Raw genomic sequence first — 24,710 nt, 5'->3', positions numbered from 1 at the left:
ATATGTATATAAAGATTATTAACCGTTTCACTATCATCCTATAATATGTATATAACGATTATTAACCATTTCACTATCATCCTATAATATGTATATAAAGATTATTAACCATTTCACTATCATCCTATAATATGTATATAAAGATTATTAACTGTTTCACTATCATCCTATAATATGTATATAACGATTATTAACCGTTTCACTATCATCCTATAATATGTATATAACGATTATTAACCATTTCACTATCATCCTATAATATGTATATAAAGATTATTAACCATTTCACTATCATCCTATAATATGTATATAAAGATTATTAACTGTTTCACTATCATCCTATAATATGTATATAAAGATTATTAACCGTTTCACTATCATCCTATAATATGTATATAACGATTATTAACTGTTTCACTATCATCCTATAATATGTATATAAAGATTATCAACCATTTCACTGTCATCCTATAATATGTATATAACGATTATTAACCGTTTCACTATCATCCTATAATATGTATATAAAGATTATTAACCGTTTCACTATCATCCTATAATATGTATATAAAGATTATTAACCGTTTCACTATCATCCTATAATATGTATATAAAGATTATTAACTGTTTCACTATCATCCTATAAAATGTATATAAAGATTATTAACTATTCACTATCATCCTATAATATGTATATAAAGATTATTAACCGTTTCACTATCATCCTATAATATGTATATAAAGATTATTAACTATTTCACTATCATCCTATAATATGTATATAAAGATTATTAACGGTTCATTATCATCCTATAATATGTATATAAAGATTATTAACTATTCACTATCATCCTATAATATGTATATAAAGATTATTAACTGTTTCACTATCATCCTATAATATGTATATAAAGATTATTAACTATTTCACTGTCATACTATTATATGTATATAAAGATTATTAACCGTTCACTATCATCCTATAATATGTATATAAAGATTATTTACTGTTTCACTATCATCCTATAATATGTATATAAAGATTATTAACTGTTCACTATCATCCTATAATATGTATATAAAGTTTATTAACTGTTTCACTATCATCCTATAATATGTATATAAAGATTATTAACTATTTCACTATCATCCTATAATATGTATATAAAGATTATTAACGGTTCATTATCATCCTATAATATGTATATAAAGATTATTAACTGTTTACTATCATCCTATAATATGTATATAAAGATTATTAACTGTTTACTATCATCCTATAATATGTATGTAAAGGATCTGCCAGGCACAGCTTCGGGGTTAACGTCCATAGATAATCAGTCTGCACCTGCTTCTATGACTGTGAGACTGACTCCATCTTCCACCACTCAGGGTGGCAGGCTTAGGAGTGGGAGAACCTATCGCAGCATGGCCAGACAGAGCTAGCTCCCGCCCTCTGTTTATTTATACCTGCCTTTCCTGTTCCTCCTTTGCTTGTGATTCTTCTCGTTTGGTTTCGTGGCCCTGCTGCAGCTTCTTGTACCATTGTCCTTGCTTCATATTGACCCCGGCTTGCTGACTACTCTCCTGCTCTGCGTTTGGTACCTCGTACTCTCCTGGTTTGACTCGGCTTGTTTACTACTCTTCTGCTCTGCGTTTGGACCTCGTACTCTCCTGGTTTGACTCGGCTTGTTCACTTCTCTTGTTGGTCACGGTTTTGCCGTGGGCAACTGCCCCTTTCTCCCCCTAGCTCTGTGTACCCTTGTCTGTTTGTCTGTCGGGCATTTATTGAGCGTAGGGACCGTCGCCCAGTTGTACCCCGTTGCCTAGGGCGGGTCGTTGCATGTAGGCAGGGACTGAGTGGTGGGTAGATTAGGGCTCACTTGTCTGTCTCCCCACCCCCGTCATTACATAATCACAAGCCAATACCTAGTCTACACAGGTTCCTGACACCACTATGGACCCTCTTGAGTCCCTGGCTCAGCAAATGCAGGGTCTCTCCCTACAGGCCCTGGCTCAGAGGGTCAACCAGCCTGATGCTACCATGGTAGTCCCCCTCACCTCACGTCTTGAACCCCACCTCAAGTTGCCCGACCGGTTCTCAGGGGACCGGAAGACTTTTCTCTCCTTTCGGGAGAGTGGTAGGCTCTATTTTCGTTTAAAGCCCGACTCCTAATTATGTCCCGGCTCCAGGAAGGGCCCCAAGAATGGGCCTTCTCCTTGGCTCCTGACGCCCCTGAACTTTCCTCCATTGATCTTTTCTTTTCTGCTCTCGGACTCATCTATGACGAGACTGACAAGACTGCTTTTGCCGAGAGTCAGCTGGTGACCTTACGTCAGGGTAAGAGACCTGTTGAGTAGTATTGCTCTGACTTTAGGAAGTGGTGCGTAGCTTCTCGGTGGAATGACCCTGCCTTAAGGTGCCAGTTTAGGTTGGGTCTGTCGAACGCCCAGAAAGATCTGCTAGTTAGTTATCACTCTTCTGACTCCCTAGACCAGGTTATGGCCTTAGCGGTACGACTTGACCGACGTCTCAGGGAACGACGACTTGAACGTCTTGATGTTTTCTCCTCTGACTCCCCCATGATGCCTCCCGAGGTTCCGTTGCTTCGTTCCTCCCCGGAAGACTAAGGGGTACCTATGCAACTCGGGGCCTCCGTGTCCCCCCAACAACGTAGAGATTTCCGCAGGAAGAATGGTCTCTGCTTCCACTGTGGGGATGACAAGCATCAAGTGAACAACTGTCCTAAGCGTAAGAATGCAGCCGGAGAACTTCCGCGCCTAAGTGATCATCGGGGAGGTCACTTGGGCGCAGAGGTATTGCCCGTAAATATGAAACAAAATAAAATCTTGCTTCTCTTTCAGGTCTCTTTTGGTGGTAGGTCTGCTACCGGCAGTGCCTTCATGGATTCAGGGTCTTCTGCTAATATCATGTCTGTGGAATTTGCTATGTCTCTAGCTATGCCTTTGATTGATTTGCCTAAACCTGTCCCGGTAGTGGGTATCGACTCCACTCCTCTTGCTAATGGTTATTTTACACAGCATACCCCTGTTTTTGAACTCCTTGTTGGCTCCATGCATTTGGAGCAGTGCTCTGTACTGTTAATGCAGGGATTATCGTCCGATTTGGTTTTAGGCCTTCCCTGGTTGCAGTTGCATAATCCAACGTTTGACTGGAATTCTGGGGACCTTACCAAGTGGGGTAATGAATGCTTGACGTCATGTTTTTCTGTTAATTCTATTTCTCCCCCTGAGGAGGTGAACACGCTACCTGAGTTTGTTCAGGACTTCGCCGATGTTTTCTCTAAGGAGGCCTCCGAAGTGTTACCTCCTCATAGAGAATATGATTGCGCAATCAATTTGGTACCAGGAGCTAAGCTCCCTAAGGGTAGGATATTTAATCTCTCTTGTCCCGAATGTGAAGCCATGAGAGAGTATATCCAGGAATGCCTGGCCAAGGGTTACATTCGCCCCTCTACTTCTCCGGTAGGTGCTGGCTTCTTCTTCGTAGGGAAGAAGGATGGTGGTCTTAGGCCATGCATTGACTACCGAAGCTTGAATAAGGTCACTGTAAGGAACCAGTATCCCCTTCCTCTGATTCCTGATCTCTTTAATCAGGTTCAGGGGGCCCAATGGTTCTCTAAGTTTGATTTACGGGGGGCGTATAACCTTATCCGCATCAAAGAGGGGGATGAGTGGAAGACTGCGTTTAACACGCCCGAAGGTCATTTCGAATACCTCGTCATGCCCTTTGGGTTGTGTAATGCTCCCGCGGCCTTCCAGAATTTCATAAATGAGATTTTAAGAGACTACCTGGGGGTATTTCTTGTAGTGTACCTTGATGACATACTTGTGTTTTCCAAGGACTGGTCCTCCCACATTGAGCATGTCAGGAAGGTGCTCCAGGTCCTTCGAGAAAACAAACTGTTTGCGAAGACCGAAAAATGTGTGTTTGGGGTGCAGGAGATAAAATTTTGGGGCCAAATCCTCACTCCACATGAATTCCGCATGGACCCTGCCAAGGTCCAGGCTGTGGCGGAATGGGTCCAACCTGCCTCCCTGAAGGCGTTACAGTGCTTCCTGGGGTTCGCTAATTATTACAGGAGGTTTATTGCTAACTTCTCGGTCATCGCTAAGCCTCTTACGGATCTCACTCGCAAGGGTGCTGATCTCCTCCACTGGCCTCCTGAGGCTGTCCAGGCTTTTGAGGCCCTTAAGAAGTGCTTTATCTCGGCCCCGGTGCTGGTTCAGCCCAACCAAATGGAGCTATTTATCGTGGAGGTTGACGCGTCCGAGGTGGGAGTGGGGGCTGTCTTGTCCCAGGGTACCAGGTCCCTCACCCATCTCCGTCCCTGTGCCTACTTCTCCAGGAAGTTTTCACCCACTGAGAGTAACTATGATATTGGCAACCGCGAACTCTTAGCCATTAAATGGGCATTTGAAGAGTGGCGCCACTTCCTGGAGGGGGCTAGGCACCAGGTAACGGTCCTTACCGACCACAAGAATCTGGTTTTCCTAGAATCTGCCCGGAGGCTAAACCCGAGACAAGCTCGTTGGGCGTTATTTTTTACCAGATTCAACTTTGTGGTTACCTATAGGGCTGGGTCTAAAAATGTTAAGGCTAAGGCTGATGCACTGTCACGTAGCTTCTTGGCCAGCCCTCCTTCGGCGGAAGATCCTGCTTGTATTTTGCCTCCAGGTATAATCATTTCCACTATTGATTCTGATTTAGTCTCTGAAATTGTGGCTGATCAAGGTGCAGCTCCCGGGAGCCTTCCTGAGAACAAGCTGTTTGTTCCCTTGCAATTCCGGCTAAGGGTACTTAGGGAAAATCATGACTCTGCACTATCTGGCCATCCAGGCATCCTGGGTACCAAGCACCTCATTGCCAGAAACTATTGGTGGCCTGGGTTGCCTAAAGACGTTAAGGCCTACGTCGCCGCTTGTGAAGTTTGTGCTAGGTCCAAGACTCCCAGGTCCCGACCAGCGGACTTACTATGTTCTTTGCCCATTCCCCAGAGACCTTGGACCCATATCTCCATGGATTTTATCACCGATTTGCCTCCATCTCAAGGCAAGTCGGTGGTGTGGGTTGTAGCAGACCGCTTCAGTAAGATGTGCCATTTTGTGCCACTCAAGAAACTACCCAATGCTAAGACGTTAGCTACCTTGTTTGTCAAACACATCCTGCGTCTCCATGGGGTCCCTGTCAATATTGTTTCTGATAGAGGGGTATAATTTGTTTCATTGTTTTGGAGAGCTTTCTGTAAAAAGTTGGAGATTGATCTGACCTTCTCCTCTGCCTTCCATCCTGAAACTAATGGCCAAACTGAGAGGACTAATCAGTCTCTAGAACAATATTTATGGTGTTTTATCTCTGACTGTCAATATGATTGGGTCTCATTCATTCCCCTCGCCGAATTTTCCCTTAATAACCGGGTCAGTAACTCGTCAGGGGTCTCCCCCTTTTTCTGTAATTTTGGGTTTAATCCACGGTTCTCTTCCATTTCACCTGGTAGTTTCAACAATCCCGAGGTAGAGGTCGTTCATCGAGAACTGTGCACAGTCTGGGCCCAGGTTCATAAGAAACTAGAGGCGTCCCAGAGCGTACAAAAAACTCAGGCAGATAGAAAACGTTCTGCTAACCCCTTGTTTGTGGTCGGGGATCTGGTGTGGCTATTGTCTAAAAATTTGCGCCTTAAGGTCCCGTCCAAGAAGTTTGCTCCCCGGTTTATAGGGCCGTACAAGGTCATTGAAGTTCTCAATCCTGTCTCCTTCCGACTGGAGTTGCCCCCATCTTTTCGAGTACAAGACGTGTTCCATGACTCGCTCCTTAATCGCTGCTCCCCGTCCTTGGCTCCCTCGAGGAAACCTCCGGTTCCTGTTCTCACCCCTGAGGGGGCAGGATTCGAGGTGACCAAGATTGTGGACAGCAGGATGTTCCAAGTCTCCCTCTAGTACCTGGTGCATTGGAGAGGATACGGGCCTGAGGAGAGGACTTGGGTACCCGCTCGGGATGTTAACGCTGGGATATTGGTCAGGAGGTTTCACCTTCGTTTGGGTACTGTAAAGGATCTGCCAGGCACAGCTTCGGGGTTAACGCCTGTGGCGGAACGGGTGACGGTTACAGGCATTGTACCCAAATAAAGGTTAAGCCTGCCGCAAACCGTCGCACTCCCGCCATCCGGGTGCCATAGCTTAGATGGCGCCCCGTGCTAGATGGGGATATGTCCCCTCAAACTGCATTACGTTATGTTTGATTACCAGTTGATGTATATTATATTGTATTCAGTGCTGCTTCACTGTCCTCCCCTCTAGGGTTAATCTTATACTGTAGGAGAATGAGTCACAGGCTGCAAGCGGGAACTTGTCTGAATTTAAATAAGAAAAAGGAGGGGGCAAGATCAGAAAGCACATGGCCTGATTCCTGAGGGAGGGGTTAGTGAGGGAGATAGGGGTGCTGTGTGAGATCTCAGTTAGTTCCTGTCCAGGAGAGGATGAGATAGCAGTGTGAGCTGCAGGCAGGGGCTATCTACCTCAGAGATGGTACCTGACCTAGGGACAGTAATAGAGGGCAAGTGCTGGAGTCCCATCTAACTAAGGAGGATCTGGAGACACCCCAAAGGATGAAAGGTACAGTGGAGAGACCCCATAGTGAGGTAGCCTGTCCCATCCAGCCCAGAGGGGAGAAGCAGCGGTGCCTTGTTTCTGTGTGTGTCTGTCCCTTTTAATAAACGCGCCTCTGTGGCTTGTCCCCTGTTAATCTGTGTCGCCTGAATCTATCGCCCACATTCTCTAGGCGTAAACCGACCCCCACTGACCCGGTTTCGCCACAACGCCCATAGATAATCAGTCTGCACCTGCTTCTATGTCTGTGAGACTGACTCCATCTTCCACCACTCAGGATGGCAGGCTTAGGAGTGGGAGAGCCTATCACAGCCTGGCCAGACGGAGCTAGCTCCCGCCCTCTGTCTATTTATACCTGCCTTTCCTGTTCCTCCTTTGCTTGTGATTCTTCTCGTGTGGTTTCCTGGCCCTGCTGCAGCTTCTTGTACTATTGTCGTTGCTACATTTTGACCCCGGCTTGCTGACTACTCTCCTGCTCTGTGTTTGGTACCTCGTACACTCCTGGTTTGACTCGGCCTGTTCACAACTCTCCTGCTCTGCGTTTGGCACATCGTACTCTCCTGGTTTTACTCGACTTGTTCACTTCTTTTGTTGCTCACGGTGTTGTCGTGGGCAACTGCCCCTTTCTCCCCCTAGCTCTGTGTACCCTTGTCTGTTTGTCTGTCGTGCACTTATTGAGCGTAGGGACCGTTGCCCAGTTGTACCCCGTCGCCTAGGGCGGGTCGTTGCAAGTAGGCAGGGACTGAGTGGCGGGTAGATTAGAGCTCACTTCTCTGTCTCCCCACCCCCGTCATTACATAATCATTATCATCCTATAATATGTATATAAAGATTATTAACTGTTTCACTATCATCCTATAATATGTATATAAAGATTATTAACCGTTTCACTATCATCCTATAATATGTATATAACGATTATTAACCGTTTCACTATCATCCTATAATATGTATATAAAGATTATTAACTGTTTCACTATCATCCTATAATATGTATATAACGATTATTAACTGTTTCACTATCATCCTATAATATGTATATAACGATTATTAACTATTTCACTATCATCCTATAATATGTATATAAAGATTATTAACTGTTTCACTATCATCCTATAATATGTATATAACGATTATTAACTGTTTCACTATCATCCTATAATATGTATATAACGATTATTAACTATTTCACTATCATCCTATAATATGTATATAACGATTATTAACCGTTTCACTATCATCCTCTAATATGTATATAAAGATTATTAACTGTTTCACTGTCATCCTATAATATGTATATAAAGATTATTAACCGTTTCACTATCATCCTATAATATGTATATAAAGATTATTAACTGTTTCACTATCATCCTATAATATGTATATAACGATTATTAACCGTTTCACTATCATCCTCTAATATGTATATAAAGATTATTAACTGTTTCACTGTCATCCTATAATATGTATATAACGATTATTAACCGTTTCACTATCATCCTATAATATGTATATAAAGATTATTAACCGTTTCACTATCATCCTATAATATGTATATAAAGATTATTAACTGTTTCACTATCATCCTATAATATGTATATAAAGATTATTAACCGTTTGACTATCATCCTATAATATGTATATAACGATTATTAACCGTTTCACTATCATCCTATAATATGTATATAACGATTATTAACTGTTTCACTATCATCCTATAATATGTATATAACGATTATTAACTATTTCACTATCATCCTATAATATGTATATAACGATTATTAACCGTTTCACTATCATCCTATAATATGTATATAAAGATTATTAACTGTTTCACTATCATCCTATAATATGTATATAAAGATTATTAACTGTTTCACTGTCATCCTATAATATGTATATAAAGATTATTAACTATTTCACTATCATCCTATAATATGTATATAACGATTATTAACTATTTCACTATCATCCTATAATATGTATATAACGATTATTAACCGTTTCACTATCATCCTATAATATGTATATAAAGATTATTAACTGTTTCACTATCATCCTATAATATGTATATAAAGATTATTAACTGTTTCACTGTCATCCTATAATATGTATATAAAGATTATTAAGGGTATGTTCACACGGCCTATTTACGGACGTAATTCGGGCGTTTTGGCCCCGAATTACGTCTGAAAATAGCGCCTCAATAGCGCTGACAAACATCTGCCCATTGAAAGCAATGGGCAGACGTTTGTCTGTTCACACGAGGCGTATATTTACGCGCCGCTGTCAAATGACGGCGCGTAACTAGACGCCCGCGTCAAAGAAGTGACCTGTCACTTCTTTGGCCGTAATTGGAGCCGCTATTCATTGACTCCAATGAATAGCAGCGCTAATTACGGCCGTAATTGACGCGGCGTTCAAGCGCCTGCACATGCCGGTACGGCTGAAATTACGGGGATGTTTTCAGGCTGAAACATCCCCGTAATTTCAGCCGTTACGGACCCCCGCCGTGTGAACATACCCTAACTGTTTCACTATCATCCTATAATATGTATATAACGATTATTAACTGTTTCACTATCATCCTATAATATGTATATAAAGATTATTAACCATTTCACTATCATCCTATAATATGTATATAAAGATTATTAACTGTTTCACTATCATCCTATAATATGTATATAACGATTATTAACCGTTTCACTATCATCCTATAATATGTATATAAAGATTATTAACTGTTTCACTATCATCCTATAATATGTATATAAAGATTATTAACTGTTTCACTATCATCCTATAATATGTATATAAAGATTATTAACTGTTTCACTATCATCCTATAATATGTATATAAAGATTATTAACTGTTTCACTGTCATCCTATAATATGTATATAAAGATTATTAACCGTTTCACTATTATCCTATAATATGTATATAAAGATTATTAACTATTCACTATCATCCTATAATATGTATATAAAGATTATTAACCGTTTCACTATCATCCTATAATATGTATATAAAGATTATTAACTGTTTCACTATCATCCTATAATATGTATATAAAGATTATTAACCGTTTCACTATCATCCTATAATATGTATATAAAGATTATTAACTGTTTCACTATTATCCTATAATATGTATATAACGATTATTAACCGTTTCACTATCATCCTCTAATATGTATATAAAGATTATTAACTGTTTCACTGTCATCCTATAATATGTATATAACGATTATTAACCGTTTCACTATCATCCTATAATATGTATATAACGATTATTAACCATTTCACTATCATCCTATAATATGTATATAAAGATTATTAACCGTTCACTATCATCCTATAATATGTATATAAAGATTATTAACCGTTTCACTATCATCCTATAATATGTATATAAAGATTATTAACTGTTTCACTGTCATCCTATAATATGTATATAAAGATTATTAACTGTTTCACTATCATCCTATAATATGTATATAAAGATTATTAACTGTTTCACTATCATCCTATAATATGTATATAAAGATTATTAACTATTTCACTATCATCCTATAATATGTATATAAAGATTATTAACTATTCACTATCATCCTATAATATGTATATAAAGATTATTAACTGTTTCACTATCATCCTATAATATGTATATAAAGATTATTAACTGTTTCACTATCATCCTATAATATGTATATAAAGATTATTAACTATTTCACTATCATCCTATAATATGTATATAAAGATTATTAACTATTCACTATCATCCTATAATATGTATATAAAGATTATTAACCGTTTCACTATCATCCTATAATATGTATATAAAGATTATTAACTGTTTCACTATCATCCTATAATATGTATATAAAGATTATTAACCATTTCACTATCATCCTCTAATATGTATATAACGATTATTAACCATTTCACTATCATCCTATAATATGTATATAAAGATTATTAACCATTTCACTATCATCCTATAATATGTATATAACGATTATTAACTGTTTCACTATCATCCTATAATATGTATATAAAGATTATTAACTGTTTCACTATCATCCTATAATATGTATATAACGATTATTAACTGTTTCACTGTCATCCTATAATATGTATATAAAGATTATTAACCGTTTCACTATCATCCTATAATATGTATATAACGATTATTAACCGTTTCACTATCATCCTATAATATGTATATAAAGATTATTAACCGTTTCACTATCATCCTATAATATGTATATAAAGATTATTAACTGTTTCACTGTCATCCTATAATATGTATATAAAGATTATTAACTGTTTCACTATCATCCTATAATATGTATATAACGATTATTAACCATTTCACTATCATCCTATAATATGTATATAAAGATTATTAACCGTTTCACTATCATCCTATAATATGTATATAACGATTATTAACCATTTCACTATCATCCTATAATATGTATATAAAGATTATTAACTGTTTCACTATCATCCTATAATATGTATATAAAGATTATTAACTGTTTCACTATCATCCTATAATATGTATATAACGATTATTAACCATTTCACTATCATCCTATAATATGTATATAACGATTATTAACCGTTTCACTATCATCCTATAATATGTATATAAAGATTATTAACTGTTTCACTATCATCCTCTAATATGTATATAACGATTATTAACTGTTTCACTATCATCCTATAATATGTATATAAAGATTATTAACCGTTTCACTATCATCCTATAATATGTATATAAAGATTATTAACCGTTTCACTATCATCCTATAATATGTATATAAAGATTATTAACTGTTCCACTGTCATCCTATAATATGTATATAAAGATTATTAACCATTTCACTATCATCCTATAATATGTATATAAAGATTATTAACCATTTCACTATCATCCTATAATATGTATATAAAGATTATTAACTGTTTCACTATCATCCTATAATATGTATATAACGATTATTAACCGTTTCACTATCATCCTATAATATGTATATAAAGATTATTAACTGTTCACTATCATCCTATAATATGTATATAACGATTATTAACCGTTTCACTATCATCCTATAATATGTATATAAAGATTATTAACTGTTTCACTGTCATCCTATAATATGTATATAAAGATTATTAACCATTTCACTATCATACTATAATATGTATATAAAGATTATTAACCGTTTCACTGTCATCCTATAATATGTATATAACGATTATTAACCATTTCACTATCATCCTATAATATGTATATAAAGATTATTAACTGTTTCACTATCATCCTATAATATGTATATAAAGATTATTAACTATTCACTATCATCCTATAATATGTATATAAAGATTATTAACCGTTTCACTATCATCCTATAATATGTATATAAAGATTATTAACTGTTTCACTATCATCCTATAATATGTATATAGAGATTATTAACTGTTCACTATCATCCTATAATATGTATATAAAGATTATTAACTGTTTCACTATCATCCTATAATATGTATATAACGATTATTAACTGTTCACTATCATCCTATAATATGTATATAAAGATTATTAACTGTTTCACTATCATCCTATAATATGTATATAACGATTATTAACCATTTCACTATCATCCTATAATATGTATATAAAGATTATTAACTGTTTCACTATCATCCTATAATATGTATATAACGATTATTAACTGTTTCACTGTCATCCTATAATATGTATATAACGATTATTAACCATTTCACTATCATCCTATAATATGTATATAAAGATTATTAACTGTTTCACTATCATCCTATAATATGTATATAACGATTATTAACCGTTTCACTATCATCCTATAATATGTATATAACGATTATTAACTGTTTCACTATCATCCTATAATATGTATATAAAGATTATTAACTGTTTCACTATCATCCTATAATATGTATATAACGATTATTAACCGTTTCACTATCATCCTATAATATGTATATAAAGATTATTAACTGTTTCACTATCATCCTATAATATGTATATAAAGATTATTAACCGTTTCACTATCATCCTATAATATGTATATAACGATTATTAACTGTTCACTATCATCCTATAATATGTATATAAAGATTATTAACTGTTTCACTATCATCCTATAATATGTATATAAAGATTATTAACCGTTTCACTATCATCCTATAATATGTATATAACGATTATTAACCATTTCACTATCATCCTATAATATGTATATAAAGATTATTAACTGTTTCACTATCATCCTATAATATGTATATAACGATTATTAACCGTTTCACTATCATCCTATAATATGTATATAACGATTATTAACTGTTTCACTATCATCCTATAATATGTATATAAAGATTATTAACTGTTTCACTGTCATCCTATAATATGTATATAACGATTATTAACTGTTTCACTATCATCCTATAATATGTATATAAAGATTATTAACCGTTTCACTATCATCCTATAATATGTATATAACGATTATTAACTGTTCACTATCATCCTATAATATGTATATAAAGATTATTAACTGTTTCACTATCATCCTATAATATGTATATAAAGATTATTAACCGTTTCACTATCATCCTATAATATGTATATAACGATTATTAACCATTTCACTATCATCCTATAATATGTATATAAAGATTATTAACTGTTTCACTATCATCCTATAATATGTATATAACGATTATTAACCGTTTCACTATCATCCTATAATATGTATATAACGATTATTAACTGTTTCACTATCATCCTATAATATGTATATAAAGATTATTAACCGATTCACTATCATCCTATAATATGTATATAACGATTATTAACCATTTCACTATCATCCTATAATATGTATATAAAGATTATTAACTGTTTCACTATCATCCTATAATATGTATATAACGATTATTAACCGTTTCACTATCATCCTATAATATGTATATAAAGATTATTAACCGATTCACTATCATCCTATAATATGTATATAAAGATTATTAACTGTTTCACTATCATCCTATAATATGTATATAACGATTATTAACCGTTTCACTATCATCCTATAATATGTATATAACGATTATTAACCGTTTCACTATCATCCTATAATATGTATATAAAGATTATTAACCGATTCACTATCATCCTATAATATGTATATAAAGATTATTAACTGTTTCACTATCATCCTATAATATGTATATAACGATTATTAACCGTTTCACTATCATCCTATAATATGTATATAACGATTATTAACTGTTTCACTATCATCCTATAATATGTATATAAAGATTATTAACTGTTTCACTATCATCCTATAATATGTATATAACGATTATTAACCGTTTCACTATCATCCTATAATATGTATATAACGATTATTAACCGTTTCACTATCATCCTATAATATGTATATAAAGATTATTAACCGATTCACTATCATCCTATAATATGTATATAAAGATTATTAACTGTTTCACTATCATCCTATAATATGTATATAAAGATTATTAACCGTTCACTATCATCCTATAATATGTATATAAAGATTATTAACTGTTTCACTATCATCCTATAATATGTATATAAAGATTATTAACCGTTCACTATCATCCTATAATATGTATATAAAGATTATTAACTGTTTCACTATCATCCTATAATATGTATATAACGATTATTAACCATTTCACTCTCATCCTATAATATGTATATAAAGATTATTAACCGTTCACTATCATCCTATAATATGTATATAAAGATTATTAACTGTTTCACTATCATCCTATAATATGTATATAAAGATTATTAACCGTTCACTATCATCCTATAATATGTATATAAAGATTATTAACTGTTTCACTATCATCCTATAATATGTATATAACGATTATTAACTGTTTGCTTGTATTAGCTCTGAGGGTGCCAACCGATACTGTAGGGTGTTTACAGAAGGATCCGGTAAGGGGCTGCCGCTCCTTTTGGGGCGATTACTCCGTTGTTCTTAGGGGGCAAACAATAGGGTGTAATTATGGTCACAACTATTATTTAACTGTACCCCAACCATATCTGTGTGACCGTATCCGCCTGTTTGATTCCAGCATTATTAAGAAGATTTCCACTTTGCAGTATCTACGGCAAAAGCCTCCGGGGCGTCTATGACAACGGCGTCGAGATGTCTATATGCCATTGGTGCTGATGAAGTTTTTCTTGTTTCTTTTGTAATCTTTTTGGAACCATGAGAAATATTAATACATTTTACATTAAAATTGTATTTTTATTAGTTTTTCACATTTTTATCCACCTGTGAATTTACCGTTTTTATCCTTTTTTTCATTAGAACCGCCAGACAGTCGTTTTATCTACTTGTGAATTTTACATATTTATTCATCCACGGGTCGTGTTCATTATTATTATTTGTCATTTTTATTCCACTTACTGTATCCCATTAGACTCACAATATATTCCATCCCACCCAATCCACACAAAACGCAATCATTACCAATCTACGGCTTTCCTCTGCCCCCAGCATCACCTCCATCTTGGTTACCATTGAATCACCATCCCGTATAATCCCAGCTATGATCATAACGCTCTACCTCACGGAGAACAAGCCTGAGTGCTCAGTCATTGCCTCCTCCTATACCGCCATCAGTATTCTCCCTTATCCGCATGGTTACTATGGTAACCAGGACACCACCACTCCTTCATTCCCCACTCCCGTTTACTTTATTCCAATAGGCTTCACACGTTTTGTTCACACAGTAACCCAAACCCCATTCCCACAACCCAACCCCCATTACCTCAAACCAACCCCATTACCTCAACCCAACCCCCATGACCTCAACCCAACCCCCATGACCTCAACCCAACCCCAATTACCTCAACCCAACCCCAATTACCTCAACCCAACCCCAATTACCTCAACCCAACCCCTATTACCTCAACCCAACCCCCATTACCTCAACCCAACCCCCATTACCTCAACCCAACCCCCATTACCTCAACCCAACCCCCATTCCCACAACCCAACCCCCATTACCTCAACCCAACCCCCATTGCCTCAACCCAACCCCCATTACCACAACCCAACCCCAATTACCTCAACCCAACACCAATTACCTCAACCCAATCCCCATTACCTCAACCCAAACCCCATTACCTCAACCCAACCCCCATTACCTCAACCCAACCCCCATTACCACAACCCAACCCCAATTACCTCAACCCAACACCAATTACCTCAACCCAACCCCCATTACCTCAACCCAAACCCCATTACCTCAACCCAACCCCCATTACCTCAACCCAACCCCCATTACCACAACCCAACCCCAATTACCTCAACCCAACACCAATTACCTCAACCCAACCCCCATTACCTCAACCCAACCCCCATTACCTCAACCCAACCCCCATTTACTCAACCAAATCCCCATTACCTCAACACAACCCACAACCAGACTGTATCACCTCAGCGACCCTCATCCTGCCGCCCTACACAAACAACTACTTATATTCAGCTATGACAACCCTTAACTACGACGATGAACTCCGACCTATCACGGGTCAATCGTCACCCTTGATGGATTTCTCTCATGTATTTCAGACTTTTTAGCTTTACTCACTGCGTGTTTTACTCTGAAATTTACAATTTAATGTAATGATTAATTGTTCACTTATTTTAATGATGTCACCCCCTCAGCCCCTCCTCCGTCTGCCATTTTTTTCTATATTTCTATGTCACTATGACTTGTTCTTATTATATGGTGTCGTCTGATGAAGGAGCCGTTCAGTTTCCACGACGTGTAGCTCTTACACTTTGGTGAACCCTACGTGCGTTGTCACTATTTCAGATATTTGACCATAAAGTTTACTTTTCATGAATTCTATATTTTCACAGAGTGGTCACATAACGTCTTGCCAGGCAGTGCCCAGGGGGTGCCATACTATGTCACTGGCAACAGGTAGATCTACTTCTGTGGGTACAATTCCCTCACCACACTGCTGCCACCCCATTCCCGGGCAGTGCCTCCTGCTAATGTCTCATTATTAGTGCCAAAACTCCTCCCAGCTGTTCATACCATTGGGATGGGGAGGGGAACAGAACAGCAGGACATAACCTGAAATTTAGAACCATTGCTCTGGATCCAGGACACATGGCAGTCCCATTATGGCTGAATACAGGGATTATCTCTGGTGTGACGGAGAGAAGAAGTCGGCACTTACCGCAGTGTCTCTTTAATGGCGCTCTTCAGCAGAGGCATGAGGTTCAGCAGCTGGTTCAGGTCTTGAGGGTTCTGGGCCTCTGCTTTACGAATCTCCTCCCTGAGTTCTCTTTGTATAGATGGATTCCGGGCCAGTTCAAAGAGGGTGAAGAGTAAGGGCATGGCTGTCTGAGGAGGCAAAAAGTCTTCGCCATCATTTCATAAGCAGTATGTGCAGTCACATGTCTGGAATTAATGCCCAGTGTTCTGCACATATTGCTTTTAGTCTCCAGACTGATGTAAAGAACCTTCCTAAATTATATTACACAATCTGCAACTCCCTCCCATGAAGACCTGAAGTCAACCAGTGCAAGAAGAGGTCAGCACAGGTCATTCACCACCATGTAAATTCATCTCACAACCCACAGGAAAGCACAAGAATAGACGACACCTGAGCGCCACTCACCGTGTCTACTCCTCCGGCCATAAGCTCCGTCACATTGGCCTTTATAGAGTCCAATGGAAGTTCTCCCTGTAGTAGCAGTTCTGCCATTATTCCCGAATATCCTCGCTCCTGACCCAGACAGAACTCCTGGTAAATGTTCTGGATGCACCGATCCGCTGGATGGGGTAACACAAGGTAAAATCCAGAACCATAAAGCAAACAAATACATCCAGAGACACGGAAAAGGGAACATGCAGATGGTTGAAGAAAGTGGCGGGTCATAATAGGGTCAAGATAAAAGGAAAAAAGAGAAGCCCATAGGACATGGGTGAGATAAGGGAGATGGGGGTGGGTGTTACATACGGAGAAGGGAGAAGAAGGCTACAGGACATGGGTGAGATAAGGGGGAGAGGGGTGGATGTTACATACAGGGAAGGGAGAAGGTTACAGGTCCTGGGTGAGGTAAGGGAGCAGAGGGCAGGTGGTACATACAGGTAATGAGAGGAGCGTGGATGTTCGCTGACCACGAACTCCTCCCATCCTGTCGAGGCCCTTCTCGGCAGGGAGGTCTGCACATGTGGCCGTCCTGTTCCGCAGTGACCACTAGTGTGTGCTCGCGAGTTCAGTCCAGCCTTAAGGAGCCAGAGCGCACACATGTGTGAGATTGAGCTGATTGCCCACAGATCATCCTGGACTATAAGAAGGACCCTGCCCCTTCCTTCCTTGCCTGGGCGTGTTTGTATATACCCGTGTCTGTCTTTGAAAATAGTTCCTTGAGTGTTCTCCATGTCCCAGTGTTCACCCATTCCTGCTACCTGTTTCCTGTATCCCGTGCTACCGTGTTCCTGTGCTGTACAGAGTTGGAGTCGTGTTGTGTCGCCTGTTTCACCCGCTGTGTTTCTCCGCACCTATTGTCTGCCTGCTGCCAGAGTTATATCCGAGCCCAAACCATCGCTACTCTCTGAATTGCCACAGGTACCTTTATCCGAACTACAGACATTGACTTTGTACCCTGGTTGGCCAGCTGCTACATACAGGGAAGGGAGAAGGTTACAGGTTCTGGGTGAGGTAAGGGATTGGAGGGTAGCTGCTACATACAGGGAAGGGAAAGGAGGGTGGATGTTACATACAGGGAAGGAAGAAGGTTACAGGACATGGGTGAGGTAAGGGATAGGAGGGCAGGTGGTACATACAGGGAATGGAGAGAGGGGTGGATGTTACATACAGGGAAGGGTGAAGGTTACAGGTTCTGAGTGAGGTAAGGGAGAGGAGGGCAGCTGCTACATACAGGGAAGGGAGAGGAGGGTGGATGTTACATACAGGGAAGGGAGAAGGTTACAGGACATGGGTGAGGTAAGGGAGAGGAGGGCAGGTGGTACATACAGGGAAGGGAGAGGAGGGTAGATGTTACATACAGGGAAGGGTGAAGGTTACGGGTTCTGAGTGAGGTAAGGGAGAGGAGGGCAGCTGCTACATACAGGGAAGGGAGAGGACAGTGGATGTTACATACAGGGAAGGGAGAAGGTTACAGGACATGGGTGAGGTAAGGGAGAGGAGGGCAGGTGGTACATACAGGGAAGGGAGAGGAGGGTGGATGTTACATACAGGGAAGGGAGAAGGTTACAGGTTCTGGGTGAAGTTGGAGAAGGAAGGACAGTTGGGGAGGAGGTGGTTAGAAGTCAGGGATGTGGTGAGACGGGAGCAGATGGTGAATGAGAAGGTAATAGGACATGATCGCTGGTGACAATTTCTCTCATTTCCTTGGATTCTGTAGGACACATCTAAGGACTCACCCTGCTCAAATATAATATCCCAGGATGTCATATGTTCATTCCATACACGACTGTCTGATAATCGCATCAGCTGGTGGGGGAAGTAGAGGAGTGGGAGGGTGGTCTTTATCATAGTCTCCACAGCACCAATAAACCGCAGTGACTCAGGGTTTGGATGTTCCTCTAGGAGTCCAAGACGCTGCCCATATAAGACATAACTGCTAGCTGCGAAGATGTAAAGAAAGCAAATACACAGTGTGGAGAATAGTAAACCAGAAGATGTACAAGGATATGTATAATACCAGCTGTACATATATAATTATATACAGAAGATGCCCAGGTTATACCAGCATGCTCCATATCATTATATACAAGAAGATGTATAACTTATACCAGCTGTACATATGTAATTATATACAGAAGATACCCAGGTTATACCAGCATGCTCCATATCACTATGTACAAGAAGATGTATAACTTATACCAGCTGTACATATATAATTATATACAGAAGATACCCAGGTTATACCAGCATGCTCCATATCACTATATACAAGAAGATGTATAACTTCTACCAGCTGTACATATATAATTATATACAGGAGATACTCAGGTTATACCAGCATGCTCCATATCACTATATACAAGAAGATGTATAACTTATACCAGCTGTACATATATAATTATATACAGAAGATACCCAGGTTATACCAGCATGCTCCATATCACTATATACAAGAAGATGTATAACTTATACCTGCTGTACATATATAATTATATACAGAAGATACCCAGGATATACCAGCATGCTCCATATCACTATATACAGGAAGATATATAACTTATACCAGCTGTACAGATATAATTATATACAGAAGATGCCCAGGTTATACCAGCATGCTCCATATCACTATATACAAGAAGATGTATAACTTATACCAGCTGTACATATATAATTATATACAGAAGATACCCAGGTTATACCAGCATGCTCCATATCACTATATACAGGAAGATGTATAACTTATACCAGCTGTACATATATAATTATATACAGAAGATACCCAGGTTATACCAGCATGCTCCATATCACTATATACAAGAAGATGTATGACTTATACCAGCTGTACATATATAATTATATACAGAAGATACCCAGGTTATACCAGCATGCCCCATATCACTATATACAAGAAGATGTATAACTTATACCAGCTGTACATATATAATTATATACAGAAGATGCTCAGGTTATACCAGCATGCTCCATATCACTATATACAAGAACATGTATAACTTATACCAGCTGTACATATATAATTATATACAGGAGATACTCAGGTTATACCAGCATGCTCCATATCACTATATACAAGAAGATGTATAACTTATACCAGCTGTACATATATAATTATATACAGAAGATACCCAGGTTATACCAGCATGCTCCATATCACTATATACAAGAAGATGTATAACTTATACCAGCTGTACATATATAATTATATACAGGAGATACCCAGGTTATACTAGCATGCTCCATATCACTACTATATACAAGAAGATGTATAACTTATACCAGCTGTACCTATATCATTATATACAGAATATACCCAGGTTATACCAGCATGCTCCATATCACTATATACAGGAAGATGTATAACTTATACCAGCTGTACATATATAATTATATACAGGAGATACCCAGGTTATACCAGCATGCTCCATATCACTATATACAAGAAGATGTATAACTTATAATAGCTGTACATATATAATTATATACAGAAAATACCCAGGTTATACCAGCTGTACATATATAATCATGTACAGAAGATACCCAGGTTATACCAGCATGCTCCATATCACTATATAGTTACATAGTTAGTACGTCTGAAAAAGACACATGTCCATCAAGTTATACAAGAAGATGTATAACTTATACCAGCTGTACATATATAATTATATACAGAATGTATCCAGGTTATACCAGCATGCTCCATATCACTATATACAAGAAGATGTATAACTTATACCAGCGGTACATATATAATTATATACAGAAGATACCCAGGTTATACCAGCATGCTCCATATCACTATATACAAGAAGATGTATGACTTATACCAGCTGTACATATATAATTATATACAGAAGATACCCAGGTTATACCAGCATGCTCCATATAACTATATACAAGAAAATGTATAACTTATACCAGCTGTACATATATAAATATATACAGAATATACCCAGGTTATACCAGCATGCTCCATATCACTATATACAGGAAGTTATATAACTTATACCAGCTGTACATATATAATTATATACAGAAGATACCCAGGTTATACCAGCATGCTCCATATCACTATATACAAGAAGAGGTATAACATATACCAGCTGTACATATATAATTATATACAGAAGATACCCAGGTTATACCGCCATGCTCCATATCACTATATACAGGAAGATGTATAACTTATACCAGCTGTACATATATAATTATATACAGAATATACCCAGGTTATACCAGCATGCTCCATATCACTATATACAGGAAGATGTATAACTTATACCAGCTGTACATATATCATTATATACAGAATATACCCAGGTTATACCAGCATGCTCCATATCTCTATATACAAGAAGATGTATAACTTATACCAGCTGTACATATATAATTATATACAGAAGATACCCAGGTTATACTAGCATGCTCCATATCACTATATACAAGAAGATGTATAACTTATACCAGCTGCACATGTATAATTATATACAGAAGATACCCAGGTTATACCAGCATGCTCCATATCACTATATACAGGAAGATGTATAACTTATACCAGCTGCACATGTATAATTATATACAGTAGATACCCAGGTTATACCAGCATGCTCCATATCACTATATACAGGAAGATGTATAACTTATACCAGCTGTACATATATAATTATATACAGAAGATGCCCAGGTTATACCAGCATGCTCCATATCCCTATATACAAGAAGATGTATAACTTATACCAGCGGTACATATATAATTATATACAGAAGATACCCAGGTTATACCAGCATGCTCCATATCACTATATACAAGAAAATGTATAACTTATACCAGCTGTACATATATAATTATATACAGAAAATACACAGGTTATACCAGCATGCTCCATATCACTATATACAAGAAGATGTATAACTTATACCAGCGGTACATATAGAATTATTTATAGAAGATACTGTAAAGGATCTGCCAGGCACAGCGGGGTTAACTCCCAGAACTAATCAGTCAGCACCTGAGAATACATCCCTGAGACTGACTCCAGCTTCCACCATTCAGGCTGGCAGGCTTAGGAGTGGGAGAGCCTATCGTAACCTGGCCAGACTCAGCTAGCTCCCGCCCTCGGTCTATTTAAGCCTGCACTTCCTGTCCCTCGTGCTTGTTATTGCTTGTGTTTCCCTCCTTGTGGTTTCCTGGCCCAGCTACAGCTCCTGCTATTTTTGATCCTGCTCCATACAGACCCTGGCTTACCGACTACTCTTCTGCTTTTCGTTTTGTACCTCGCACACTCCTGGCTTGACTCGGCTCGTTCACCACTCTGGTTGCTCACGGTGTTGCCGTGGGCAACGGCCCCTTTTCCTTGCTTGTGTTCCTTGTATGTTTGTCGTGTTTGTCGTGCACTTACTGAGCGCAGGGACCGCCGCCCAGTTGTACCCCGTCGCCTAGGGCGGGTCGTTGCAAGTAGGCAGGGACAGAGTGGCGGGTAGATTAGGGCTCACTTGTCCGTCTCCCTACCCCCTGCCATTACATAATAACAAGCCCATACCTAGTCTACCCCTGGTCCCTGACACCACTATGGATCCCCGTGAGACCCTGGCTCAGCAAATGCAGGGTCTCTCCCTACAGATCCAGGCCCTGGCTCAGAGGGTCAACCAGCCTGATGCTACCCTGGTAGTTCCCCTCACCGCACCTCTTGAACCCCACCTCAAGTTGCCCGACCGGTTCTCAGGGGACCGGAGGGCTTTTCTCTCCTTTCGGGAGAGTTGTAGGCTTTACTTTCGTTTAAAGCCTCATTCCTCAGGTTCTGAGAGCCAGCGGGTGGGTATAATTATGTCCCGGCTCCAGGAAGGGCCCCAAGAGTGGGCCTTCTCCTTGGCTCCTGACGCCCCTGAACTTTCCTCCGTTGATTGTTTCTTTTCTGCTCTCGGACTTATTTATGACGAGACTGACAGGACTGCCTTTGCCGAGAGTCAGCTGGTGACCTTAAGTCAGGGTAAGAGACCTGTTGAGGAGTATTGCTCTGACTTTCGGAAGTGGTGCGTAGCTTCTCGGTGGAATGACCCTGCCTTAAGGTGCCAGTTTAGGTTGGGTCTGTCGAATGCCCTGAAAGACCTGCTAGTTAGCTATCCCTCTTCTGACTCCCTAGACCAGGTTATGGCTTTAGCGATACGACTTGACCGACGTCTCAGGGAACGACAACGTGAACGTTTATGTGTTTTCTCCTCCTACTCCCCCATGATGCCTCCCGAAGCTCCGTTGCTTCGTTCCTCCCCGAAAGATTCAGAGATACCTATGCAACTCGGGGCCTCCGTGTCCCCCCAACAACGTAGAGAATTCCGCAGGAAGAATGGTCTCTGCTTCTACTGTGGGGACGACAAGCATCAAGTGAACAACTGTCCTAAGCGTAAGGTTGCAGCCAGAGAACTTCCGCGTCTAAGTGATCATCGGGGAGGTCACTTGGGCGCACAGGTATTTCCAGTAAATATGAAACATACTAAGATCTTGCTTCCCTTTCAGGTCTCTTTTGGTGGTAGGTCTGCTACCGGCAGTGCCTTCGTGGATTCAGGGTCCTCTACTAATATCATGTCTGTGGAATTTGCTATGTCCCTTGCTATGCCTCTTATTGATTTGCCTAAACCTGTCCCGGTAGTGGGTATCGACGCCACTCCTCTTGCTAATGGTTATTTTACACAGCATACCCCTGTTTTTGAACTCCTTGTTGGCTCCATGCATTTGGAGCAATGCTCTGTACTGTTGATGCAGGGATTATCGTACGATTTGGTTCTAGGCCTTCCCTGGTTGCAGTTGCATAATCCTACGTTTGACTGGAATACTGGGGAGCTAACCAAATGGGGTAATGAATGTTGTACGTCATGTTTTTCTGTTAATTCTATTTCTCCCCCTAAGGAGGCGAATACGCTACCCGAGTTTGTTCAGGACTTTGCTGATGTTTTCTCTAGGGAGGCCTCCGAAGTGTTACCTCCTCATAGAGAATACGATTGCACTATCGAATTGGTACCAGGAGCTAAGCTTCCTAAGGGTAGGATATTTAATCTTTCTTGTCCCGAACGTGAAGCTATGAGAGTGTATATCCAGGAATCCCTGGCCAAGGGTTACATTCGTCCCTCTTCTTCTCCGGTAGGTGCTGGCTTCTTCTTTGTGGGGAAGAAGGATGGTGGTCTTAGGCCATGCATTGACTACCGTGGCCTGAATAAGGTCACGGTAAGGAACCAGTATCCCCTTCCTTTGATTCCTGATCTCTTTAATCAGGTTCAGGGGGCCCAAT

At 38.9% G+C, this 24,710-nt stretch overlaps 1 protein-coding gene across 1 annotated transcript in view; it reads right to left on the bottom strand.

Annotated features, from left to right (window-relative positions):
* Positions 1-24,710, bottom strand: part of LOC142696308 (cytochrome P450 11B, mitochondrial-like) — a 95,389-nt gene that overhangs the window by 48,927 nt on the left and 21,752 nt on the right. Inside the window, exons 4-6 of the mRNA XM_075847638.1 lie at positions 19,152-19,355; positions 17,380-17,534; positions 16,936-17,102 (exon numbers count right to left, since the gene is read on the bottom strand). Of these exons, the coding sequence (XP_075703753.1) occupies positions 16,936-17,102; positions 17,380-17,534; positions 19,152-19,355 (526 nt within the window). The remainder of the gene's footprint in view (positions 1-16,935; positions 17,103-17,379; positions 17,535-19,151; positions 19,356-24,710) is intronic.

This window comes from Rhinoderma darwinii, assembly GCF_050947455.1.
Source record: "Rhinoderma darwinii isolate aRhiDar2 chromosome 5 unlocalized genomic scaffold, aRhiDar2.hap1 SUPER_5_unloc_53, whole genome shotgun sequence".
NCBI classification, from domain to species: domain Eukaryota; kingdom Metazoa; phylum Chordata; class Amphibia; order Anura; family Rhinodermatidae; genus Rhinoderma; species Rhinoderma darwinii.
This window is presented reverse-complemented; position numbering and strand designations above follow the sequence as displayed.